Genomic DNA, 27,178 nt, shown 5'->3' with positions numbered 1-27,178 from the left:
TTACTCCTCCACAGGCTCAAGGATGGAGGCAGCGTTGCCTATTGCCTGGACCACAATCGTCAGGTGTTTGCGGACGTCCTCCCACGTCCCGTTCTGCTTGGCGCTGGCATAAGCATCAGCGAGGCCTGGGAAGGTGGCAACAGAGGATGACCTGGAGGCCATGATGACGTGGCTGTGCGGGGGACAGAAAGGCAGGTGTGAGAAGGGGCCTCTGCCTACTACAGCCAGCCTGGACAACATTTTGCATCTGCAGTTTTCTAACTCACTGAGACTGTGGGCTTCCTTGGGAGCCAGTATAACTGCCCCTGCTGTGTCTGGCTTGACCCTTCTCTCATTGAGGTGCCTGCTCTCTCCAGAGGCACACAGTTAAATGCAAAACCTTTTCGGTGGTGGCCCCTCGGCTTTGGAATGCCCTCCCTGAAGAGCTTCGCCATGCTCCCTCCCGCAGAGTTTTAAAAAAACATCTTAAAACACACCTTTTTAAGGAGGCTTTTAAAATACCATTATTTTGTGATCTCTGGTAGCTTCTTTCACTTCTTCAGCCTTTTATAATTTTCAGCTTTAATTTGAACCTAATAATTGTTTTTAATCTGACTTTTTTTAAAAAAAATAATTTTATTACTTGTATCTGTGTCTATGTTATTGTTGTTAAGCCGCCCCGAGCAGTATTGCACTGGAGGGGCAGGGTATAAATATTTTAAATACATAAATATAATAAATAAAACTGGCTGTGAGCCAGGAGATCAGTAAGCAGGATCTCATGCTTAAAAAAAGAAAAAGAAAACTAAAGCAGCTGCAGAGGGCAAGGATCAGGATCAGGATGTGGGGCTGGAGAGGAATGAATCTGGTGTTGTTTTCTGATTCTGAATACAGACACCCCAAACCTTCTATTTGGAAGGAATTATTTAGAATTCTCTGCCACGGGATGCGGTGATGGCCACCAGCTTAGGTGGCTTGAAAAGGGGCTTAGACAAATTCATGGAAGTCAAGTCTATCAATGGCTACTAGTTTGAGGTCTATAAGCTACTTCCTGTAATGCCCTCTCTCCTGCTGTTACTCCCCTGCAGCTGGTATTTAGAGGCATCTTGCCTCGGAGGCTGGACGTGGCCCTACTAGCCACCAGACTAGTAGCCACTGATAGAGCATGAATGTCTGGCAGCCCTGCTTAAAGCCATCCAAGGTAGTGGCCATCGCCACACCCCATGGCAGAGAATTCTGTGGATTAATTATGTGCTGTGTGGGAGAAAGTGTTTCCCTTTGTCGGTCCTAAGGGACACAAGTTTACCGTGTCCTTCAATGCATCCAGGGCCCCTGCTTGGTGGTTTCGTTTAAAGGTAAAGGTAAAGTGTGTCACCGAGTCGATTCCGACTCGTGGCACCCCACAGAGCCCTGTGGTTTTCTTTTGTAGAATTCAGGAGGGGTTGACCATTGCCTCCTCCCTCACAGGATGAGATGATGCCTTTCAGCATCTTCCTACATCGCTGCTGCCCGATATAGTACCAGCGGGGATTCGAACCAGCAACCTTCTGCTTGTTAGTCAAGCATGTTTACCTGTAGTAATACTTCTCTGGGAAAGCCCTGGGGTCCAAGAATGCCCTTTCTAGCAGCATCAACTGATCATTCGCCATCCGTACATGGAAGGGGCTTGTTGAGAGCCGGAGAAAGTTGGGGGTGGGGTGAGAGGAAGAGAAACTGAGTCAGTTCAGAGGATTCTTAGGGCAGCTGCCTAAATACCACAGTGCTCCAAGACAGCTAGCAAAGGCCAAATTCATTCACAACTGCTGCATCCACATGTCTGATCACATAGCTACTAATTCATAAAGATATCGATCATACAATTTAATAAGCTTTTAACACCTCCCCCGAGGCAGTGGTCTTCAGATTTCCAGACCAGCGTCCCCTGTAACAGGAATTCCCAGATGTTGTGGACTACAACTCCCATCATCCCCAGCTGCAGTGGCCTTTGGCTGGGGGAGATGGAAGTGGTAGTCAACAACATCCGGGGATCCCTGTTACAGGGAACACGGTCCATGATCCCCCTCTGGAACGCTAACCTTCAACATGGGACCCAAGTTCAGCTTTTCACACTTGGGGTCCCCAAAGACCATTGTGGGGTGCCCTCATTTGAAACCAGGCTCTGCATGACATCCCTCGCATGCTTGCATAAGTCTCTGCTTCTGGTCCAGATTAACTTAAATTAAAACTGGTCTTATCTATTTTATTTATTTATTTATGATATTTTTATACTGCCTGATATCGACATCTCTAGGCGGTGTACAAACTTAAAAAAAAATTTTTTTAAACCAAACCAGCACAGATCACAATACACAAAAGAATTAAAACAGTCGCAGGAAACAGAAATAAAAACAGTAGCATAAAACAATTGTTTAAAAAATAATAATAATTAATTCTAATTAAAAGCCTGAGAGAACAGGAGAATCTTGAGGGTCTTGCTGGAAACAAACAGAGAAGGAGATGCTCGTATACCAGCAGGGAGCATATTCCAAAGCCTGGGACATCCAGAGAAAGTCTGGTCCTGAGCTGCCACCAGATGAGCTGGTGGCAAACGCAGGGGCGTATCTAGGGTGGGGCAGGCAGGGCACGTGCCCCGGGAGCCACTTGAAGGGGGCACCATTTCTTAATTATTTTTTTTTAAAGCCTGCCAAAAACAAAATGGCCACCACGCATGCTCAAATGGCCTCTGTGAGGCCCTAGGAGCATACCAGGCCTCACAGAGGCCACTTGAGCATGCTGCCATTTAATATATATATATATATATATATATATATATATATATATATATATATATATATATATAAAAATGGCCACTGCATATGCTCAAATGGTCCCTGTGAGGCCCTAGAGGCCAGCAGGGGGGAGGGGGGACCTTTGCAGACCCCCAGCCATGGCCTTTAGGAACCCCCCCCCGAAGGGGCTACAGGTAATTAAAAAAATAATAATAATATAAGTAACTGTACACATATTCAGATATGTGACTTGTATGTGACCTTCAGACTTGTATTTTTCAGCTGATATTATGGTAAAGTTATCTGAAAGATGGGTGTCAGATGTTTGGACAGGGGGTGCAATTTCAATGCTTGCCCTAGGTGCTATTTTCCCTAGATACACCTCTGGGCAAACGTAACTGGACCTCTCTAGGAGATCATAAAAGGTGGGAGGGTTCATGACAAAGGAGGCGTTCTCTTAAATACCCTGGACTCAAGCTGTGAAGGGCTTTATAGGTAATAACCAGCACTTTGTATTTCACCCAGAAACATATCAGTAGTCAGTGCAGTTCCCTCAAAACCGGTGTTATGTGGTCCCTTTGAGTTGTCCCAGAGACCAATCTGGCTGTTTCATTCTGTACAAATCTGGCTGCCGATATGTTTCTGGGTGAAATGTAAATGTAATAAACGTACTAAACGTAATAAAGAAATTGTAGTTTCTGGACTATGTACAAAGGCAGCCCCATGTAGAGCGCATTACAGTAGTCAAGCCTGTAGGTTACCCTGTTTTAATTTGTTTTATGTTGTTGTAAACCTCCCAGAGATGGAAGTTTGGGGCGGTCTATAAATTAAACAAACAAACAAACAAACAATGATAAGATAGAATAAAGCACAAAATAAATACCCAATCTTGAGCATGTGTGGAAAAGGGGAGTAAATGTTCACCTGGGAGATTCTTGTTTCTGCAGACTGGCGATGTGTTGGTTAAGAGCAGCAGCTGCTGACTGGAAATGTGTAATCGCTGCCTGGAGTGGGACTGAAAGGGAGGGCAGGAAAACAAATCAGGGTCTCGAGGCACAGTTCAAGTCTAGCTGAGGTTAGACTAGATGACCCTTTAGTCTCCTTCTGGCTCTATGATTCCAAATCCCCAGTCTCAGGAATGAGCCCCACCTCAAAGCAATGCAACCACTCCTCCATCACAGGGGAAGATGGGCAGACTGGGAAACAATCTCTGGCATCAAACAAATATTTCTTTATAATATGGATGAAGGCAGTTATACAAGCAATTAACTAGCAGCTATGAACACAGAGCCATTTCGAGACTCTATCTGTCAAAAAAAACACAACCTACCACTTTTGAGGAGTGAATCTTGCCAAAGATTTGGATAATTTGGGGGTTTGGGGGGACATTTCTGTAGCCCTGGAGTGCAAGGTACTATTCATTTCTACGCTTATTTCTCCCCCCTTCCCACTTTTTTGGCTTTTTTGTATATGTAGGAACTTAACGCCTAGATTCCCATAGGGGTAAGATTCCTTTATTTGCGTACTCCCATTGATTTCAGAGGGCTGATTCTGCAGTGGATTGAACTGCAAGGAGAAGATGGCAACTCTTGTTCCTGTTGGAGATGGTGTTCCAGTGCATCGACCTTTTGCACCAACTCTCCGAATGGCCACTAGGGACACTGAGAACAGGCAGTGAGTGAGGGTCTCCTTACCTGTCCCTGCTTGCCTCTACTCTATGACCCCTGCCTTGACTCCTCAGGTATTTCCTACGCTGAGTCAGTCCTCTTCCTTTCCTCTTGGAGAGTAGATGGAAACATATCTCTCTCCCCACCTATCCATTATGTAGCTTTTAGACAGGGATAGGCCTTTACTATCCAGAATGTACTTCACCAATAAACCTGCTGAGTTTAGATTGTACTACAGTCTCCATGCATGTTCTTTAGATGATGGCAGCAACAAAAACCACCACTCCTCCATCTCACCTAGCGAGATGTCATTTCTGGCCAGGTCTGCCAGGAACTCTCCCTGGTTGGCAGCATCATGCATCTGTTGGAGCATCTCCCCGTAGTTGCCTGGGTCGAGTGGAAGGATTAAAGTGTCCGCCAGGCGCAGCAAAACGTTGCCGGCTGTCCGGGCCACAGTCTGGTGGCTAGTGAAACCTGCAGGAGGGACGGGAGGACGGAAGGGATGAGTCACAAGCCAGTTTGGCCAGCCGCAGGGGAGTCAGGGCCTCCTCTCCCGGGTGGCTTCCCTTCTCCACACTCTGAGGTCATTCACACAATCGAAAACTGTGTTCTACCCAGGTTTGGGAGCTGTGTGTACTCCCAATTTTTGATTGTGTGGAAGCAAGGTTAGAGGAAAACCTGGGTAGAAGTGATTGTGTGGAAGCAAGGTAGGAGAAAAAGCTACCCAGGTTCTCCTCTAACCTTGCTTCCACACAATCACTTCTGCCCAGGTTTTCCTCTAATCTTGCTTCCACACAAACAAAAATTGGGTGTACACACAGTTCCCAAACCCAGGTAGAACACAGTTTTCGATTGTGTGAATGACCTCCCAGTTTTGCTCTGCTGGTTTCCACAGGGTTATTCATTCATTCATTCATTCATTCATTCCATTTATATCCCGCACTTCCTCCGAGGAGCTCAGAGTGGTGTACATGGCTAGTTTTATCCTCACAACCACCTTGTGAGTTAGGTTAGGCCGGGAGATACATGACTGGCCCAGAGTCACCCAGAGAGTTCCATGGTTGAATGGGGATTCGAACTCAGGTCTTCCCGGTCCTAGTCCAACACTCTAACCACTACGCTATGCTGGCTAGGGAGGGAGCCTACCAGGAATGGGCAAAGAGAGTGGCGGCAGTCACTGAGACCCAGGATGAGACCAAGGGCGGCCCATCCATGGGGCATGGGGAGGCAGTCCCCAGAAACTATAGGGATTAATGCTCTCTCAGCCTACTGCTAGCCTAATGTAAAACTCAGGGCTAGTTAGTTAGTTAATGTTTTTGTATTTTCTTTTGAATTCCTGTATGCCTTTCTTGACTTCCAGTTTCAACGGATTATTCCCCGATTCCTTATTCTGCGCACAGCCCTTGTTTCTTTAGGAAGTCCATATACTTAGAAGTGGCTTCAGTCTGGTTTCACAGGCTCAACTTTCCAGAGTATACCCTACCACAGCGTCACGACGGATCTGCTAAAGGTGCTTCCGTACTCCCTTTGTTGTGACACCACAGTCCCTGCCACTGACCACAAGGTGCCGTTCACATTTCCGAAGCCTTCTTTCGGATTTTATCTTTGCATTTATAGTGCTACAACGTTCCACGGCCATTGCAGAAAAATAGCTGTACTTTCCCATTGTAGGAGTTTGAGATTCTGGGGATTGTTTTCAATACAATCCCCAGAATCTCTGAGGACCAAAACAGACCCCTGTTCTGGTGTGTAATCTGGAAAGTGCCCGGGTTCTGAAGGGTTACTTGCAAAACGCTTCCCATGTGCCTCGTAAGGTCATTCGGTAATTGCTGCTGTTGAGTTGTTTTCAGAATAATATCTTGTTGTCTAGACTTGGGTTGTGTGGACTCTGGCTGTACAGCGCCTGTAAGTCTCAAGCTGGACAGTTCTAGGTTGTTGAAGCTGTGTCTGAGCCTGGTCAGTGGCTTGAGATCAGTCTTCAACTGGCGGCAGCCTACCTCGAAGGAGTGGCGTGCTCCTAGATTTGGGATCAGAGCAAATTTGGGATCAGAGCAAATCTCTCTACTGAGGGTGGATCCCAGGAAAGCAGAGAGTAACCCATGTTTCGTCACACAAGCCCTGTCCCTGATGCCACCCAGGGTTTCCTGTCCACAGATGGTGGGCTGTCATATCACCCTTCACCTCAGGCAGCAAATCATCTTGGACCACCCCTGGATGGGACACAAGACCAGCCAGATCCCCATCTCAGCAGAGGGTTTCTGCTGCAGCTGCATAAATGCTTAGAGACCAGTTGCCTGCGCTTGCTAGGAGGGGCAGAGAGGAAACGTGGACGCTCATGACCTGCGTATTATCGTCTGCATAATATGGTGTCTAGACTGGTGGACTACAACTGGGGAGACCCAACTTCAAATCCCCACTGGCCCATGAAACTCATAGGAACAGAGGAAACTGCCTTCGACAGAGTCAGACCCTTGGTCCATCGAGCTCAGTATTGCCTACACAGATTGGCAGCAGCTTCTCCAAGGTTGCAGGCAGGAATTTCTCCCAGCCCTATCTGGAGATGCTGCCAGGGAGGGAACATGGAACCTTCTGCATGCAAGCAGGCAGGTGCCCTTCCCAGAGTGGCCTCATCTCTGCAGGGGAATCTCTTTCTGAGCTCACATGTAGTCTGCTCTCCCATCCAAATGCAATCCAGGATGGACCCTGCTTAGCAAAGAGGACAATTCAAGACCAGCAGTTCATAACTCACTGGGTGACTCTGGGCCAGCCACTTCTCTCTCAAACTAATCAACTCCACAAGGTGGTTGTGGGAATAAATATAACCATGTACAATGCTCTGGGCTCCTCGGAGGAAAAGCGGAACATAAATGTATGCTTGTTTTTTAAGATGGGAAGACACAGAGATGTTTAACTGGGAGATGAGTCCTCTGAGTGGTTTCCCCTTTGCTTCCCACTCTCATCATCATCTGTTACCTGGGTCAATGAATTTTTCAGCATAGTCAAACGTATCGAAGGCGGTATGGTATGCGGGATAGATGCGAGCCGAAGTCTTGCTCTAGGCAAAGGAAAGGAAGCTTCAGTCTGTGGGACACAGATTTGGAAGCAGCTGGAGAAGAGGAAGCTATGAGGATCCACTGAGGAGTCTGGTACAGGCAGAGGCGCTCCTTAGCAGGGGGAGAGCAACTGGCCCTATCCATCCCCAGCACAGCATCCCTCCCAGTGGCTGTTGCTGCCTGTAAGTTACCCGACTTACCCGGTCGTAGGTGTAGGCCATATCCATGGATGTGATGCCTAAGTAGTGGACAAAGGGGGCATAGTCGCTGCCAGCACCCAGAGACCCTAAACTGGATGGGGGAGAAAGACAAGAAGTTGGGGAAAGGGGCTCCCAGAACCAGAAAGGGACACATAACCTGCAGGAACAAATCCTGGAACCCCTGGACTGCTTATCTAATACTAACAATACTAATAGTACTCAAAGTGGTTTGCACAAAAAAGGAATATGGCAAAGGTAGTCTCCTGTCCCTAAAGGGCTTGCAGTCTAAGAAGAAACATGAGGTAGACATCAGCAACAGCCACTGGGAGGGATGCTGTGCTGGGGATGGATAGGGCCAGTTGCTCTCCCCCTGCTAAGGAGAAGGGAGCCACCATTTTGAAAGGTGCCTCTTTGCAGTGATATAGGAAAGATGCTGAAAGGCATTATTTCATACTGCATGGGAGATGACAATGGGAAACCCTTCCTGTATTTTACCAAAGACAACCACAGGGATCTGTGGTCACCAGGAGTCAGTACCGACTTGACGGCACACTTTACCTTTATGTGTGTATGTATATATATAATGAACACACACACACATATACACACACACAAATAAAGAGAGAGGGGTGAGGAAATGTTGACTCCGTTTATCAGCCAAACAAAATATTTTACTTGTCAAGCTATATTGGTACATTACTCATCAAGACGTTTTTCACTCGCCAGGCATCAGTAGACTCATGGGTTTCTGCAGCCCTGAAATTATACATATGCTATGGGGCCTTTTAAGCTTGATATAGCTTAAGGCTTCAGCATGTCAGAATTGAGCCCTGCTTAATAGTCCAATCGATTGGTTGACAGAGTCTTAATTATGAGACTATCGTGCAATGGGATAGGGATACCGACTGCCAATGGAAGAGATTTGGGAGGGTGGGAATCAGGGGACCTGGTGACAGACTAGAAGAGGAAGATGCTGGTTGGAGAGACAGGCTCAGTGAGCTGGAAGGGGTCCACACACTCTCTTCCCATCACTTTTACCTAGGTATGACACCATAGACGGGGCTAGTCCGGTTGAAATGGAGCTTCCAGTTGTCATAGACCGTCATGGAGGCATCTGCTGGGGACTGGACCTATACAGATGGAAAGCATATGGAGAATAGGGATGTGCGGATCGATTCGGGTATAAAACGGTTTCTACCCGAATCTACCTGATTCGGGCAATTTGTAGACAGAACAAATCGAGCTATAATATACACAATACAAGGTGAAGTATTATTATGCATTAATATATACAATACTGAGGGAGTTAGCATGGCAAAGCTCTTTGGGGAGGACTTTCCAAAGCTGAGGGGCCACCACCCAAAAGGCCATGTCTCTAATCCCCGCCCACCAGATCTCTGTTAGTGGTGGGGCCATGAACAGGGCCTGAGTTGATGAACAGGAGTGCCCTGGCAGGTTCATATGGGCAAATGCAGTCCGGCAGGTACCTCGGCCCCAAGCCATGTAGAGCTTTAAAGGTCAAGACCAGCACCTTTCATCTAGCCCAGAAGCAGACCGGTAACCAATGAAATTTCTTCAGGATGGTTGTGACATTCATGAAGCTTGCACGCATGAGCACCCAGGTGCATCTTTGCAGCCGCATTCTGGACCAGCTGAAACTTCCGCACCGTCTTCAAGGGCAGCCCCATGTAGAGTGCATTGCAGTAGTGCAATCTGAATGCCTTGGTACATTTCTCCTTCACTTGCCCCTCACACTGACTAGGGCACATTTACCCCACACAGGGCACCTATCCTCCCATCTTCATAATCCTTCCATTAAGTTACCTGATGTGCAGCTTCAAAAATGACCCTTTGGGCAAGGGGAGTCCCCTGGGCCCTGAGGGTAGCATTGGCTGTGAAAGGAGAAACAGGAGGTGTTAGGAGTGTCAGGAGAGGCCTTGAGTTCGAAACACTCGAAACAGCCCATTTTGAGTCGGAACATCAGAACCCCTACTGCCAACTAACAGGCCCCCAAATTATTAAGATGATAAACTACATGGCAGGGGGTGGGTTCATCCAACTTTGGATGAATCAACTGTGGCGGATTCATCCAACTTTGCTTCCAAGTAATGAGGAGGTTGCAGCTCTGATTTGGGATGGATACTGCTCGGGCCGGGGGACTGAGGAACTCTCTCTTTCTCCGATACTGCAGGCCTTTGGTGTATAAGGTGGTGGCAGTTCTAATTTGGGGGGATACTGGAGGGGGCCGGAGGAACTTCTCTCACACTGTCTCTCGTGATCCTGGGGAGAATAGAAGAGAGCATCTGTGCAAGGGGGTGTTAGTTGCACTGGAAGACCAAGGAAGCTATGCTTCCGGAGTTTCTCCGATGTTCCTAAACAGAAAATTCGAAATACCCGTAGCTGGGAGGGCCGAGGAGATGAACATGGGCTGGCTAAAAAGTGTGCAACACTATCTGGGCTGATGTGGATTCCATAAACATCCTAAGTCAATCAAAGAGAAATGTTTGGGACATTAGGAAGCTGGGACAGAATACTGGGAAGTTCTGCATGATCCCTGGGAGGAGTCCGTCTCCGGATGTTGCCCAGCCCATCTGGCAGTGACTCAGGAATGGGCCTTCTCTGTCCTAGACTATGGGATGCACTCCCTATGAACATTTGTGGTTTAACAGCTCTAAAGTAAAGTAAAGTTGCGCCGTCGAGTCAGTGTCGACTCGTGGCAACCACAGAGCCCTGTGATTTTCTTTGGTAGAATACAGGAGGGGTTTAACCATGGCCATCTCCTGCGTAGTATGAGATGATGTCTTTTCAGCACCTTCCTAGATCGCTGCTGCCTGATAGAGGAGTTCCCCATAGTCTGGGAAGCACACCAGCGGGGATTCGAACCGGCAACCTGTTGCTCCCTTGGCAAGTTGCTTCCCCGCTGTACCATTAGGTGGCGCAGCCATTTATCAGCCTTTAAAAGAGCCCTTGAGACACATTTTTAATGCCAGGCTTTTAGTAATTTTTGAATGTTTTAAATGGTTTTCAGTTGTTTTAACAGTTGGTCTTATCTGGTTTTTGTTGTGCTTATTTTTGTGAACCACCTAGAGCCTTTGAAGTCAGGTGGTAGATAAATAAAATAAATAAGTTTAGTAGTAGTAGCAGCAGCAGCAACAGCAGCCCGGACTGATATGGGACAATTGGAGAGAAATTAACACAGCACAAACCAGCTTTGGAGGACTATTGATACTACTTTGGTTGAAGCCAGGCCCATAGCTTGTTCCTGTTTAGCAAAATGTTCTCACTGCTCTGCATCATCAGGACAATTCAGTGCCTTAGAAGGAACTGAGTGTATCGGCTAAAATGAACTCAGGGCAGGGACTGGCTGGAAGGGACATGATACAGCCGGCCTGCTGAAGCTAAGCAGGTCCAGATGGGGTCATTGCTTGGATGGGAGACCACCTGGTGACCCTCTTGTACACTGGCTTGAGGTCTATCCTGGAGGAAAGGCAGGAAAGATGCCCAGTGATTTGATGAATTGATACAGCTCAAAAGGGTTAACAAACGAGACTGGTGGTGCTTACCAAAGACAGCAATGTCCACATTGAGATAGGCCACTGTGCGCTGCTGCAGCTTGCTGTAAAATTCCTGTGCGGGAGAGATGGAGATGCTACATTCCATTTTTTAAGGGGAGGACAGAGATATTAGCAAGTAAGTGCCCTCGCCATTGAATGTTGTAGTGAGTCAGGTTACAATTCAAACCGGTTCACACTCGAACCGGGCCGGGTCGGATACTCAACCTTGGATGGAACCGGGTCCGGTTCGCTCTGAGGTCAAACCGAATCTCTCGGGCCGGTTTTGGCCTGGTTCAGGGGTGGTGGTGGGCATTAAAATTGTTTTTTAAAAGTAACCACTTACCGCTGCTGGAGACTGCGGCAGTCTCAGGGTGGGGCTGCAGCGGATGCGGGGGGTCTACGGTGTCTCCCCTCCCCCCAGCCTCCCCGCAAGTCTCCCTGGGCCATTTTGGCCCATTTCAGCCCTCTGCACACATGTGACTGCTACCTTTTGAGCCGCCGTGCATGTATGTGGACCATTTGTGTGACCACCGAGAGCACACACACGCAGAGGGCTGAAAAGGCCTCAAAATGGGCTGAAGTGGCCCAGTGAAACTCAAGGGGAGGCCAGCGGGGGGGGGAGAGAGCTGCAGGAGACACCCCCACCCGGCCACCGCAGCACCCTCTGAAGCTACCATGGCCCTCAGTGGCATTAACAAATTACGTTTAAAAGCCAAATTTAATGCCCCCGCCACCCTCAAACTGGGCCCGAACCAGTTCTAATTCGCACCAGACTGGACCCGGCTCAAGGGGTGCCAGAACCAAACATGCCTACTCCGGTTCGAATCCAGTTTGGATTCGAACCAAACCGAGCAAACCGGGTTTGTGCACATCCCTAGTAGTGACATGGTAGGGAAAGGTCCTCTTGTGCAAGACCATTGTTTCACGAGGAGGGAAAGTCGAGTGTCTGTGTCAGGATCTCAGCCAAGACGTGTTGTGTAATGCATGTGCCGGTCCCTGTGTAGAAGGCACAGGCCAGCCATCTTGCTTGAGAGTTTGTGACTTGGATAAAGCATTCTCTCTCTCTCTCTCTCTCTCTCTCTCTCTCTCTCTCTCTCTCTCTCTCTCTCTCTCATCTCTGCCAAACTCTTTGTTTTGGTTAATGATGCATTTAGCTGCATCGCCGTATCAGTGTTCTGTGTGAGCAGCTTGCTCATTATACTTTCTCTCTGTGTGTCTGTGTTGGCGATGCTTGCTCATGCCAACTGCAACAGGATCCCCAGTAGTGTGTGTTTCAAGGGATGCAAGCCCTTCACCCCTTTATCTTTCTCTGATTAAAATGACATCTATTAACTGTCCACTGTGAGTGTGTGTGTGTGTGTCTTCTTCTCGGACCCAAGAAAAGAACTGTGCCCCGCTGGCACAACCACGGTGTAACCCTGATCTGGTTCCTGCTAGTCTCGCTTGAACTGGCTCACTTTCTGGTAGCGATCATGAATTGTTGCCTTTGTGAACAGGGTTCACCTTGATTTGCATTTGGATGGGCGACTACACCTAAGCGCTGTAAGATATTCCCCTTAGGGGATGGGTCCATAGCTCAGTGGTAGAGTATCTGTATGGTTCACTTCTTGGCAGCTGGGAGAGACTCCTGCCTGTAACCCTGAAGAGCTGCTGCCAGTCAGTGCAGACAATACTGAACTAGACAGACTAATAGTCAGACTCAGTAGATGGCAGCTTCCTATGTTTCTAAGCTTTGTGTGGTGTGCTGAACCCGCCAGGCCACAGGTTACTCTGAGTTTTGGTCTCATGGGAGAATTAAGCGCCATGATCCTTGCATGGCCCATCAAGGGCACATCCTTCCATCACGTCCACTAGCTGGGGCCTGAGAACTCCGATGAAGTACCTTTTCCTTCCACCCACACTCATGCACAAGCCCTTTTACCTCTGTGTACTCAGTAGAACCAATGAGACCAAACTCCTCGGCACCCCAGCTGCCAAAAATAATGGACCTTCGAGGGCGCCACTTCCCTGGGAAGAAATCAGGCCAGAGCATTATTCCTCACGGCTTGGTGTATGACATGCCAAGCATGGGCAGAAGTGGGAGGCGCGGATTGATTCAAATTTGAATCAATCCGACTCGAATATAGCCAAACCGAATCGTTTGAATTCGAATCAAATCACCCTTAAAAATGGCAATTACATTCAAATTGAATCAGCCAGAATCTAATTTGAATTGATTCAAGTCTGTTTGACAGCACTCTAGGGATAGTTTGGCACCTTTTAAAAACCATTCAGGTGCTCTGGTTGATCAAAAAAGGCACCCAAATAGGTCAAACTGAATCGGCCTGTTTCAGGCCACTTCGATTCAAAGTTGAATCAAATCATCCAGTTTTGAATCAAGTCTGAAAATTCTGGCCGAATTGGATTGGCTGGAATTTGAATTGATTCTGAAAATTGGATTCATGCAGAACCCTAGGTCATAGAATTTGCCCTGGAAGCTCTACTCCAGGGGTTCTCAACTTTGAAGTCCCCAGTGGCTGCTGGGGATGGTGGGAATTGTAGTCCAACAACATCTGGGGACCTATGGTTGAGAACCCCTGTTCTATTCCACCAATTCCAGTTGGGCACAGGCTAGTTTTCGACTGGGGTGCTGATCACAGGATAACTACCCCAAGAGGACTACTGGAGGACCTTGATTATTTAAAAGAGCCCTTCAACCAGGGGCAGGCAACCTTGGCTCTCCAGCTGTTGAACTGCAACTCCCACCTTCCCGAGCCACAATAAATTGAATAGATGGTGAACAAAAATTCAACAACAGCCAAAGAGCCAAGTTGCCTACCCTTAGAGCAATTGTTAGTAGTAGCCAGAAGGACTCCTGGGTTCTCTCCTCAGCCTGCAGATGTGCTGACCACCCTCCTCTGGTGGGTGGGAATCAGGTTTCCTGGGCTGCGCCTCCAACTTTACTCCATCACTCACTACAAAGCCCTCTCTAGAGCTGCCCCATTCCTTCACACGGACACCCATAATGAGAGAAGCTCACCACCTACCTTCCTTCACCATCTTGCCCAACACCCGGGTAATCTCCAGCATTACAGCTGTCCCACTGCTGGGGTCAATGGCACCATGCACCCAGCTGTCCCGGTGGTTACCATACATGACATATCGGTCTAGGGAAACAGAGAGAAGAAACTTAGGAATACATCCCTAGGTGACGTCTAGGGCTGTGCTAATCAATCTGAATTTCATTCGATTCAACTCATATCTGGACGATTTGAACAATTCGAATTGGAATTGAATCACCCCATAAAAGGGTAATTCGATTTGAATTCCAATCAAATCAGCCAGATTTGGATTTTTAAATGATTCAAATCGATTTGATGACAGTTTAGGGACATTTGGGCACTTTTTAAAAACTATTCAGGTGCCCTGATTAATTTAAAAGGGTGCCAAAATAGGTTAAATCCGTTCAAATTTGTATGTGTATGTATGCATATGTGTGTATAAGTATGTATGCATGCATGTATATGTACACACACACACACACACACACACTTACTTATATATCAGTATATAAATAAATAAATAAATACTACTACAACAACAAATATTTATAAACCGCTCTTCAACCGAAGTTCTCAACGCAGCTTACACAGGAAAATAAATAATCCATAAATAAGATGGTCCCCTGTCCCCAAAGGGCTCATGATCTAAAAAGAAACGTAAGGCAGATACCAGGAACAGCCATGGGAGGGGTGCTGTGCTGGGGTTAGACAGGGCCAGTTGATCCGCCCTTGCTAAATATAAGAGAATCACAACTTAAAAAGGTGTCTCTTTGCTCAGTTAGCAGGAGCATAAATAAAAATATGCCCTTCGTCCATGTGTGTTGCTTGCCTGTCCCAAGCTGAGCTGGGCCCTCTGCAGAGGCAGGTACCAGAAGGGAGGCAGACCACGGACAGCTCCAAAGCCAAAGGGGTCAGGACCATGGATAGCTCCCAGCAGGAGATTAAGAGAGTTGGGTACAACTGCATGAGATGGCCGTTGCTCCAGCAGATGCTTGGAGCCGACTGTCAGCTTTTATAGCTGCTGCCCAGGTAGAGTGGTCTGGCCTGGCCCTGCCTCTTCTCTGGGGAAGGCACTCCTCCTTCAGAGCCAGAGCTTTGCCCTAGTCCTGCATTGCCTCTGCTCCTGGGGACCCGGAGGCAATGGAAGGGCTCTGAGGAAGGGGTCTGAACCCCACCAGAGGGCACTGGGTCCTCTGTGCTTCAGGACTCTCTCCACCTGCTTTGTTTCTGAAGTTCAGGGGGGGGCTGTCTTCAGGGGTGGGGACCCAGGTTAGGGCGAACACTCCTCTTCCTCCAAAATGGTCTTGCTGAGTTGGTGTCTGGGTGACCTCTAACATCATGTCAGAGGTAGCATAGAAGAGGTACATGAGGATACTCACCTGGCTCAACACTTCCTCGGATCAGCCCCACTACATTGGAAGACTGGTTGATCCTTCTTTGGTTGTAGACATTCACCTGGACATCACTATAAAGCAAAAAGGTTGAATGACAAATAAATTACAAATAAAACATGAAGGCCTTTCACAAAAACTCAGAGGCGCTCTTTCCCCTGGACCTCCAGGCCAAAGTCCAGGGCCTCCACACCCCTTGGGAGCCCCCAAATCCTCTTTAGCCTGTTCTGGGTGGTGTGGGTGCTGCGCTGCTGGCCTCTGCTGTGACAGGTGGCCGAGCATGACCTCTGATTTAGAGACAGAGGGGGCAGTGGGGAAAGAAATATGTGGGATGGAGATATGTTAAGTTATGTGTTGAAATGTTTCTGCAAATGCATATTGGCACAAATAGACCTGTTTTGTATTCCTACATTCTTGAGTTCAGTTGCTGTTTGTGCCCTCAAGAACCCACGTGTTAAAAATACTGTTTGTGTCACGGGGTGTGTGTGTGTGTGTGTGTGTGTGTGTGTGTGTAGGGGGATGGTACTTAACTTGCAGTGGAGGGCAGTTCCAAAGGCCTTTAGGTCCAGGCTCCAATATTATTTATTTATTATTTATTTGATTGATTTATTTGATTTCAGGGTGGTGCCCTCTGGTGGGGTTCAAGCCCCTTCCCCAGAGTCTCCGGGTCCCCAGGAGCAGTGGCAATGCAGGACCAGGGCAAAGCTCTGGCTCCTAAGTTAGAGTGCCTTCCCCAGAGAAAAGGTAGGGGCAGGCCAGTCCACTCTACCTGGGCAGCAGCTATAAAAACGGACAGTTGGCTCCAAGCATCTGCTGGAGCAACACCCATCTCATGCAGTTGTACCCAGCTCTCTTAATCGCCTGCTGAGAGCTATCCATGGTCCTGACCCCAGCACTTTGGAGCTGTCCATGGTCGGCCTCCCTCCTGGATCCCCACCTCTGCAGAGGGCCCAGCTCAGCTTGGGACAGGCGAGCAACACACATGGACGAAGGGTATATTTTCATTTCTTGTTTGACTGTTTACTCTTCTACATTTCTTTTAACCTTATGCTGGACGTGGACCAAAATAAAGAGATTTGATTTGATTTGATTTATTTACCTACCTAGGTGCACCTCTTCACGCAGTTGAAAACCGGGTAAGACCAGTGTTCTACTCAAGTTTGGGAGCTGTGCATGCTCCCAATTTGGTTGGGTGGAAGCAAATAACTAGGCAGGAGGAGGGAGAAGTGAATGTGTGGCTTGATTCCACACCATCACTTCTCCCTCCTCCTACCTAGCTGCTTCCTCTCACTCAACTAAAAATGGGGACCACGGTCCCCATTTAGAGACCATCCTCCTATGTATAAGAGACACTGGTCCTACCCAGTTTTCAGTTGGGTGAACGGCCTCATGGCCTTGTGGCTGGCTCTCAGGAATCTGACTCTGATGCCAACACTTCCAGCCTCCATTGGCTGATGGGAGTTCTAGTCCAACAATATCTGGGCACTCAGGTCTGAGCATCTCTGCCTTAGGGGAAAACAGAGACTGGATGTCCATCGGTCAGTAAACTGTAGCAGTTTGCGACACTGAGCAGGGGGTGGTATAGAAGACCTCTAAGGTCCCTTCCAACCCTAATAATCTATGAAATGTTATGAAAACCATAGCGATAAGCCCATTCACGAGCAGTTCCTCGGGCACCAAACATACAGCAGTATGGATTGTGCTACCTGGTGTTAGAGAACGGTCCATCTTGTTGGAAACCGGGCCCAAGGTGGTAGACACAACCCAAAGATCCTTGCCATGAAACAGCTGCCACAGGGCCAGTCAGGTTGCTGCATGAATAAGACAGAGGTGGGTTTGAGAGGATCCTCTTTGCCACAGTAGGCCTCCTGCCCCATGAATGGCCTTACTTTGGGGAAAATATATATTATCCTAAGTCTAACATTCCCAGTGGTGGGCAGTGCTGTATTAAGGCTCCCCATCTGAAGCAGACGTACCTGGGAGGAAGTCCCATTAAATTCAGTGGGACTTACTTCCAAGTAGACATACATAGGACAGAAAGCCAGCCAGTAGTATGAATTTGATCTTCAGCTGCTGGAGACTTTTCCAGGGCTTTAAAGGTAAAATGTGTGCCGTTGGGTCAGTGGCGACTCGTGGCAATCACAAAGCCCTGTGGTTGTCTTTGGTAGGATACAGGAGGGGTTGACCATTGCCTCCTCCCACGCAGTATGAGATGATGCCTTTCAGCATCTTCCTATATCGTTGCTGCTCAATTTTTATTATTTCTTGTTTACACAGTCAGACAGGTGTTATTGACTGGTTTGTTTTATCCAGACATCGAGGAGTTGTTGTTGTTGTTGTTGTTGTTGTTATTATTCATGTTATATCCCGCTTTTCCTCCAAGGAGCCCAGAGCAGTGTACTACATACTTAAGTTGCTCCTCACAACAACCCTGTGAAGTAGGTTAGGCTGAGAGAGAAGTGGCTGGCCCAGAGACTTGCTGGGTGACTCTGGGCCAGTCACTTCTCTCTCAGCCTCACCTACTTCACAGGGTTGTTGTGAGGAGAAACTGAAGTATGTAGTACACCGCTCTGGGCTCCTTGGAGGAAGAGCGGGATATAAAATGGAAAGTATATATACACATTCCTATCCTTATTCCTATTACTATTAGGATTGCTATTACTATTATTACTATTACTAATACTAGTACTATACCAATACTAACCCTAACGAACAATTATATACCACTTTTCAACGACAACAAATTCTTAAAGTGGTTTTGATAGCCAAAGAAATAAAATACTGATTCCTGTCCCAGAAGAGCAGACAATCTGAAAAATTTGCAGTGGCGTACTGAAATGGGCATGTTAAAACTCAACGTTATTTCTCTGCCGACTGACCAACAAAAGTTAGCATTCTTTTGAGGGGAGGGGGGTCTATTAAAGGTAACCCCTCAACTTGACTTTGAACCACATTTGAGATCTGCGTGAAATTCTATTTTGACCCTTTGGCAAAGTAGTTGTCCAAAGCTTTGGCTTCAGTCTTTCTTCCCCACCAACTTGAGAATGATTTCTCCTTCATGCATCAAAGCCGCTGCCCGTTCAACTCTGCTACCTACCAGATGAGCGTCCTGGCATCCTCAAAGCCAATGGGCTGGGTGGGGACGGGAGGAATCCCTGTGATCTGGTCCTCTGGGATCCTGTAGGTGAAATCTGCAAACAGAGGGGTGGATGAGGTGAACAAGTAAGACGAGTGGGCTTCTTCAAGGTGGATTCCAGCCCACATGGGGTCTCATACGCATGACCTGAGAATTCAGCCTGAGCACCCCCACCCAATTCTGCTCACAGGAGGGAATTGTCGGAAAACCAGCCCCACCAGCTAAGGAAGCCTCCGTGCCCCAATAAGCCAGGGTTGGTCAGGTGACATTCCTGAACCTTTCTAAAAGCTTTCAATGAATCTGCTTTGTGCTGAGTCAGACCATTGGTCCATTGACCCTAGCATTGTCTTCTCTGATTGGCAGCATCTCCCCTCAACTTCTCAACTAGAAAGAGATTCTTTCGCCTCTGCAGACTTGGAGATGTCTGACTCAGGCCTTTTCCAAAGAAAATCCAGACCCGCACAATTTGTAGGTGTAGCATTCGATGCCTAGAGTCATGTTCTAGGGTGTTTAGAAGCCTGCACAGACTGGAAAGAAATCCTCAGAACTGGGAATTTGACCGCATGACTACAGAAGAGTGCAATATTCCTCAGCGAAGCCTCCTTGGGAAGTAGCAGTGGAGGAAGCACTAGGGATATGCATGAATCAAATTTTATTTATTTTCTTATTTTATTTTTTACACTTATATATAAAATCAAATTTTCAGACTCGATTCACATTCAAATTTGAACTGAATTGGCCTCAAACAGACCAATTGTATTCTATTTGAATCGATTCGATTTGAATTCAAATTGATTCGATTTGAATTCAAATTGATTCGATTTGAATTCAAATTGATTTGATTTGAATTGAAATTGATTCAATTCAAATTCAAATTGATTCAACCTATTTTGGCGCCCCTTTCTACTAGTCTAACAAAGGGGGAGGAGAGGACAGGGAAAGCCAGGTCAGAGAAGGAATGCCCTTACTGGCTGTCTCTCAACCGCTAATGCCCCTAGCTGGTGCTAAGAGCCGATGCCATGCAGGAGTTGCATCTCCAACACCTCCAAGGTGCCTTCCCCTTCTAATATTCTAAAACAGAAAGAAGCAGATTCAAGCAAGACAGTAGGAATAATGCCGTAACTGTAAGAGCTGTTAGACCAGAGCTGCTCAACTTTGGTTGTCCTGCAGATGTTGGCCTACAACTCCCATAATCCCTGGCTGATGGCCACTGTGGCTGGGGATTGTAGTAGTCCAGAAACAGCTGGGGGGGCTAAGTTGAGCAGGCCTGTTCCAGATGGAAGCTAAGGCTGGCTAGTTGGCTGCAATTCACTCTGTGCCTCCCCTGGGCAAGCTTTAGGAGTGGATTCCATGAAGACATATGCATAGGAAAGACCACAACGAGAGAGACAGGCAAGTGTTTTGAAGCTCCCTTCTGCAAACCAGCCTTGAAGTAATCCTAGTGGCATCACCTTTGGCAGGATAATAAGGTGTCAGCAGATCCCCAAAATAGGTATTGTAGGAGCCCCTCTCCACTCCTGAAGGGGGCAAGTACCAGGAGTTAGGATACGTCTCCTCCGGTGAGGCCAGCCCATCATTGATGTCTGCTGGGTCTGTGTACACCACGACCCCAATTACACCAAATTCAGCCCCGTTGATTGCCTGCCAAGACAGAAGGATAGGTGTGCGTCAGGAGGTAATGGTCAGGAATTGTTGGCAACATAGGAACATAGGAACATAGGAAGTTGCCTTCTACTGAGTCAGAGCCTTGGTCCATCTAGCTCAGTATTGTCTACTCAGACTGGCAGCGGCTTCTCCAAGGTTGCAGGCAGGAATCTCTCTCAGCCCTATCTTGGAGATGATGCCAGGGAAGGAACTTGGAACTTTCTGCTCTTCCCAGAGCGGCTCCATCCCCTGAGGGGAATATCTTGCAGTGCTCACACTTCTAGTCTCCCCTTCATATGCAACCAGGGTGGACCCTGCTTAGCTAAAGGGTCAAGTCATGCTGGCTACCACAAGACCGGCTCTCCTCTCCTGAGAGCTGGGTTGAATTCCTTCCTCCCACACTAGCCAACTGCTGCAAGAATTTGGAGTGGAGGAGATCTCTAGAAAATCTCCTTAACCTGGTTTGAAAATTCAGTAGAGGCTGTTCTCACACGCATTCCAGCTAGGGATGCCCAGCCCGGTTGAGGCTGTGCATGGGAACCATCAGGGCTGGACCCTATCCTGGCAGGCCAGCACTACGGTACCTAGCTTGGCTTTTAAGCCTGACTGTTAGCTGAGGTTAAGGGAGTAAGCTCTCCCTTACCTTCGGACACCCAATTGTATGCGAGCACAGGCTTCTTCCAGCCCAGCTGCACACAAAGAATCCCCCAATGTGTCGTGCATGCATTGAGCTTAATAAAACAGATACAATTTCAAAATAAAACAAATAAAGTTAAAAACATTCCAAGACCAGGCTAAAACCTCATTTAAAGTGATTAATACAAAGCAAAACTCTAAGAACTCTAAAAACTAAAGAACCTACCAGATATAAGCAGAAGACAAAATATTTAAAAGCCTCTTTAAAAAGATGTGTTTTCAATTGTTTTGATCAATTGCGTTGCAAAACCAAGGGGCCACCACCAAAAAGGCCCTGTCTCTACTGTGCCTTGAGGGGAAATGTTGGGAAACACTTTCTTAGGGATAGATGCTCTGAGCCTATCAGATGGACTGGGGTATAAATTAAATTAAAGTCCCATTCAGAATAAGCAAGACAGCCAACCTGTAACAGCATTGTTAGGGATTTTATATGTCAGATATTGGAAGAATATATCCTACCGTTTCCATAGAATGTGTCACGAGAAATTAAAATATAAGGCTTGGTCACATGATGGTTTGTTCTTACGTATATCACAGAATCCAACTGTAAGAATTACCTTAGCTGCTCGACCAGCCCCTCCATACCGGGTGATGGCAATTGTGTTGGTGAGGTTAATACCTTTTTGAATTAGTTCTTGGTAGTCACTCACTTTGCCCTGATTAGCATAGACCAGTTTACCCTATAAGGATCAAAATAGATAAAATGAGCAAAAGAACAGGTAGGGGGCCTGTGGACCGGTTTGAGTCGGACCCCGGTTCAACTCAAACTGAGGTGGTTCGGATGGTCCAGGTTTGAACCGGACCACCCTCATTTTAGACTGGACTGGTTCAGACCGGTTCAGGGGGTCTACTCGTAAAGGGAAATCCGAGGATGCAGGAGGGGAGTCAGGGCTACTTACTTTAATCTGGTGGTGGGTCTCCACCCCCACCCCTGCCAGCCTCCTCCAGAGAAGCCTGGGCTGGCTGTGGCCTGATTTGAGCCTTCTCCAGCCTGGTTCAGGCCTCCACACAATAAGTGTACCTGGCACTATACAAAGGGTAAGAGGACAAGTCCCTGCCCCAAGGAGTATACAAACTGAAACTGGATACAGGGAGGAAACGTGAGGGAGGGGATGTGTCTCCCTTGGAAAGCATGGAGGGTGGCAATAGCAACACGAGATGTGTAGAGAAATGTGCTCAGTGGCATGGCGTCTAGAGGAAATGGTGGTTGCGCTGAGGGAGTTGTATCCTTTGATACATATCTCTGCCAAAAAAGATCTGTTGACGCAGTAAGTTCCCGGACAGTTTGCTTCTCTCCAAGGCCACAGGGCTGTCAGCCCAACGACACTGCCAACAGGGCAATAAATCAATATACCCATGCACCACGTATCCTGATACGAGGCCTTTGATGGGCCCATCAAGGCTGATTTGATCTCCACTTGCTTTTGATTGGCCCATAAAGGGGGTAAATTCCAAGCAGAGATTAGATAGAATGAGGCACAGGCAGACGGTCCTTTGCCATTCGGTACCTTGGGGTTCCCTGGAGGTGCGTAAGCTGCATAGGGCTGTACCACGTCCGGGTCTGACTGGTCTGCAGTGAGATTTGCCTCTGTCCTCCGAGAGACAAAGGCGTGGGTGCCATTTTCCAACACTGGCAAGGGAAAGGAAGACGGTCTTGTCAGAGCAGTTGCTTTCTCTGAGCCCCACCCCGCAGCTCCCATCGGCTGTCCTGACCGATTCTCCATCGATTCTCCACTGAGAATACCCTGGTCTCCAAGCTGGAGTCAGATATCAGGTGGTGGCTCAGGCGGGGGAGCTGGCAGACCACAGAATGAGCCTTGAATACCCGCAGAGTGGCCGCATTTGCATGTAATGTGGAACCTGTATCCGTGTTCGGACGTAACAGCCAGAACCCAAACTGCAGTCAGAGAGACTGCAGAGAGGAGAGGGAAATGGCTGCATGGGCGGGGGAACTGGCTGTCGGGCTTCCTCCTTCGCATGAAGGACAGCCACAGTGGCCAATTGGAATGAAGAGAGGAAGGGGCTTCCTTCCCTCAACAGCAGTCTAGGAGAAGACTGCCTCCGGTTCAGTGTTCGGACGTAACGCTGCCGAGCGCAAACCTCAGGTAGAAGCAGTGAAACTCACAACAAGCCAAGGGTTCAAATTGAGTTTGGGGAGGGAAACCTTTTCAGGTCGCTTTTTGAACGGGACAGAGGTTCCAGGCATTCAGACGTACAAGAAATCCAACCTCTGCCCTGTTTAACTCCGGTTTCTTGTTATGTGCAAATACGGTGAGTGTCTCTGAGCACTCTGAGAGTGTCTCTGAGTGTCTCTCAGCCCAGGAACTTGAGTTCAGTACCAGAACTGAATCCACAGCCTCTCACCTCCAAATCCAACCATGATTCCCCCTGCCCTGAGCTTTCTTCATTTCAGTGGTCCAATTTAGGAGCCTTTTGCTGTATAGTTAACCCACTGGGAGTCTGAAATCCCTTTTGCAAATCAATCAGAGATTTAGCAGTATATCCTGAACCTTCCTTCTGCCCCTCCCTGCCCTCAATGGCCTTAGGCAAGCCACAACCGCAGACAGACAGACAGACAGACACACACACTTTGCAAACACAGGCCTTCCTCACAGGGGTGTTGTAAAGAATCCTGATATGATGGATATGAAGTGTGAAGGATATGATAGGCTATGAACATACCCAAGCAGAATCTAAATCTAACTATGATCTGATTATTATTAGCTACTATCTACTTTTCTTGGTTTTAGTTTTACCATTGGTTCAGAAGGCTGGTTGTCCATTTCAAAATCTGGAGGATTACCTAAATCTTTCCCCTGCTGCTGTGTTTTCTCTCTCTAAAGGGACAGATAAGCCCTCCTACCCCATCTGCCCCAAATTATACCCCAGCTCACCTACAGCCACGCTGTTTGGTTTCTCTGGGTCAGGGAAAGAGAGGAAGACGTCGTACTTGACCTCTGTGGCCTTATCCAAGCCAGTTCTGGGGTCCTGCCAGCGACTCAGCAGCAGCTGAACCAGGTCTTCGTCCCCCTTAGTAGTGGCCATGTGGGGCTTGGAAGACAACCTCCTAACGTGAGAGGAGACAGGCAAAGTCGTCTGTGGTCAAATTTTCAGGTCGCGGAATCCTGCCACGGAATCCGAAATTGTGTGTGTGCAGCCAGGCTGAGCGTGCACAACTTCAGACTCTGCGGCAGAATTCTGCTTTCTCGAAACTTCTCCGTTGCAGAATTCCACATTCTCAAAGTTCTCAAAACATTCTTTCCCCTTCTAGAAGGGAAAGGCCAGCATCTTCTTCCAGTTGCCTCAGTCCAAACTTCTGTTTTCTTCCCGACGGAACCCACACAAAGCTGCCTTATACTGAATCGGAATAGTATCCATAGGTTAATATTGTCTTCTCTGACTGGCAGCATTTCTCCAGGGTTTCAGGCAGGGGTCTTTCCCAGCCCTGTGTGGAGACAGTGTCGGCAATTGAGCCGAGGGCCTTTTGCATGCCAAAGACTGGTCTTGTGATAGCAAGCATGACTTGTCTCCTTAGCTAAGCAGGGTCTTCCCTGGTTGCATATGAATGGGAGACTTGATGTGTGAGCACCTTAAGGGATGGAGCCGCTCTGGGGAAGGCAGAAGGTTCCCAGTTCCCTCCCTGGCAGCATCTCCAAGACAGGGCTGAGAGAGACTCCTGCCTGCAAGCTTGGGGAAGCCGCTGCCAGTTTGGGTTGACAATACTGAGCTAGATAGACCAGTGGTCTGACTCAGTATATGGCAGCTTCCTATGTACTATGTAAGGCATGACTTCATTTCTCCCAAGGCAGAACCAAACATTAGAAACGTCCCTTCCCACCCCCCCCCCCCCACCCCCCAGCAAGCTTACCTGAGGTTCTCTCGGATGTTGGCGGCATCCACCTGGCTCATGAAGTCCTCAAGCTTTGCTTGGTCCAAGTCTTGCGAGAGGCCGTTCACCCAGCCAGGGGCTACTGGTCCTGGCGTATCTTTGGGGATCGCATAATGCCCCAGCAAGATCCCCACCGTCAGCAGAGCTGCCCCCCCAAGCACTACCCCGAGAATGTGCGGCCATCTCACCCCACACCCTGCCATGCCTCCCGAGATATTCCCCTCAGGGGATGAAGCCGCTCTGGGAAGAGCAGAAGGTTTCAAGTTCCCTCCCTGGCTTCTCCAAGAGAGGGCTGAGAGAGATTCCTGCCTGCAACCTTGGAGAAGCCGCTGCCAGTCTGTGAAGACAATACTGAGCTAGATAGACCAATGGTCTGACTCAGTATATGGCAGCTTCCTATGTTCCTATGTTCCTATGACCTGGTGGGAAGAGTGGCTTGTGGTCGCAAAGACTCTCTCTTGCCTCTCCCAGTGCTCTGACAGGTCGCCTCCCTCTTGCCTGGCTGATAAAGCCTGAGGAGATGGGAGGGGGTGACTGGGCTATTCCTCCTACCAGATATGTGCCCTTTGGACAGCAGGGATGGGCTGATAAAGTTAGCGAGCCTCCTTGGAAAGCAGACGCGAACCAGGCGGGGAAAACAGGGCCCAAAGGGATGGGAAGAAGCTCCCTGTAATCTATGCACTTGGCCTTATGGGCACACCCTCCCTGCCACAGCCCCTATCCTCTATGGCAGGCCTGCACAACATACAGCCCGGGGGGGCGGATTCGGCCAGCAGGGACTATTTTCCTGGCCCCCAGGTATCCTGCAGCAACACAGGAGGTGGAAACTGCCTGATAGTGCCATCCTGTGCATGCTTTCTCAGAAATATGCTCCGTGGTGTGCCCCGTGAGGCTGACTCCCATGTAAGCATGCCTAGGATTGCAGCCTGAAATCAAGGACAATTTAGGGAGAGGAGAGGAGTTGGCATTTGTTTGGGGCTGGCATGCACTCTAGGGGCCCCACTGATTGAGCAGGGACAGGACCTATTCTCTGGACACTCTCCTTGGTTAAAACTATGGGTCCATTGACTGGGGGAATAGATCCACCAGTAACTAATAATAATTTTAAGGTAATAATGTGCTAAAAATGTGACCCTGGCCCCTGTGCGCCAAGTTGTGGGTCCACCAGGGCATTTGAGTTGTGCAGCCCTGCTCTATGGGAATTGATTGATTGATTGATTGATTGATTGATTGACTGAGTGCCGTCTAGTTGGTGTTGACCCTTAGCGACCACATAGCTAGATTCTCTGCAGGATGATCTGTCTTCCACTTGGCCTTGAAGGTCTCTCAGTGGTGCCTTCATTGCTGTCGTCATCGAGTCCATCCACCTTGCTGCTGGCCGTCCTCTTCTTCTCTTTCCTTCCACTTTCCCCAGCATGATGGACTTCTCAGGGGAGCTGGGTCTTGGCAGAATGTGTCTGAAGGAGGATAGTTTGAGCCTGGTCATTTGTCCCTCGAGTGAGAATTCTGTATGGATTTGTTTTATGATCCATGGGTTTGTTTTCCTGGCTGTCCATGGGATCCTCAAAAGTCTTCTCCAGCACCCAAGTTCAAAAGCGTCAATGCTTTAGGGGCATAGAAATCCCCTTAAACTGAGTCAGACATTGTTCCGACTATCTCAGTATTGCCGACACGGATTGGAAATGGCTCACCAAGGAACAGCCAGGAGTCTCTCTCAACCCTATCTGGAGATGCCGCCAGGGAGGGAACTTGGAACCTCAGATGCCTGGTGGTTCAAACTGCAGACACTCCTCCTCTCTTGAGGCAGAGAGGGAGGAGGGAGGGACCTGCAAGGGAGGATGTTGGAGCAGCATTGCCTGGGAAGTGGCACTGGAAGATGATGCTCCCTCCCTTTCAAGGTGAAGTGTGCCATCGAGTCGGTGTTGACTCCTGGCGACCACAGAGTCCTGTTGCTGTTTCTAGTAGAATACAGGAGGGGTTTGCCATTGCCTCCTCCCACGCAGTATGAGATTATGCCTTTCAGCATCTTCCTATATTGCTGCTGCCCGATAGAGGGGTTTCCCATAGTCTGGGAAACATAACAGAGGGCATTCGAACCGGCAACCTTTGGCTGGCTAGTCAAGTCATTCCCCACTGCGCCATTAGGTACATAGGTCCCAG

General features: G+C 48.3%; 1 protein-coding gene across 1 annotated transcript; it reads right to left on the bottom strand.

Annotated features, from left to right (window-relative positions):
* NAALADL1 (N-acetylated alpha-linked acidic dipeptidase like 1) lies at positions 1-25,221 on the bottom strand. Its single transcript, XM_053278047.1, has 19 exons — positions 24,998-25,221; positions 24,024-24,196; positions 22,638-22,759; positions 21,687-21,809; positions 20,241-20,430; positions 18,751-18,844; positions 17,360-17,464; positions 15,642-15,727; positions 14,248-14,367; positions 13,143-13,228; positions 11,231-11,294; positions 9,492-9,559; positions 8,706-8,797; positions 7,668-7,758; positions 7,388-7,469; positions 4,712-4,888; positions 3,672-3,762; positions 1,552-1,644; positions 1-172 (listed from the first exon to the last, which is right to left on the bottom strand). The coding sequence occupies exons 1-19, from the start codon at positions 25,219-25,221 to the stop codon at positions 1-3; spliced, it is 2,253 nt and encodes a 750-aa protein (XP_053134022.1).
* Between the last annotated feature and the right edge of the window lie 1,957 nt (positions 25,222-27,178).

The sequence above is a fragment of the Hemicordylus capensis genome, chromosome 14 (assembly GCF_027244095.1).
Source record: "Hemicordylus capensis ecotype Gifberg chromosome 14, rHemCap1.1.pri, whole genome shotgun sequence".
Lineage (NCBI taxonomy): Eukaryota > Metazoa > Chordata > Lepidosauria > Squamata > Cordylidae > Hemicordylus > Hemicordylus capensis.
This window is presented reverse-complemented; position numbering and strand designations above follow the sequence as displayed.

What these genes read in the sequence shown, in the direction of transcription:
- NAALADL1 (XM_053278047.1), bottom strand. Translation starts at nt 25,221, where the DNA reads ATGGCAGGGTGTGGGGTGAGATGGCCGCACATTCTCGGGGTAGTGCTT. An exon ending in GGGCTGGTCGAGCAGCTAAG is followed by an intron (nt 20,431 to 21,686) that starts GTAATTCTTACA and finishes CTGTCTTGGCAG; the next exon opens with GCAATCAACGGGGCTGAATT. An exon ending in GGACCGTTCTCTAACACCAG is followed by an intron (nt 15,728 to 17,359) that starts GTAGCACAATCC and finishes TTTGCTTTATAG; the next exon opens with TGATGTCCAGGTGAATGTCT.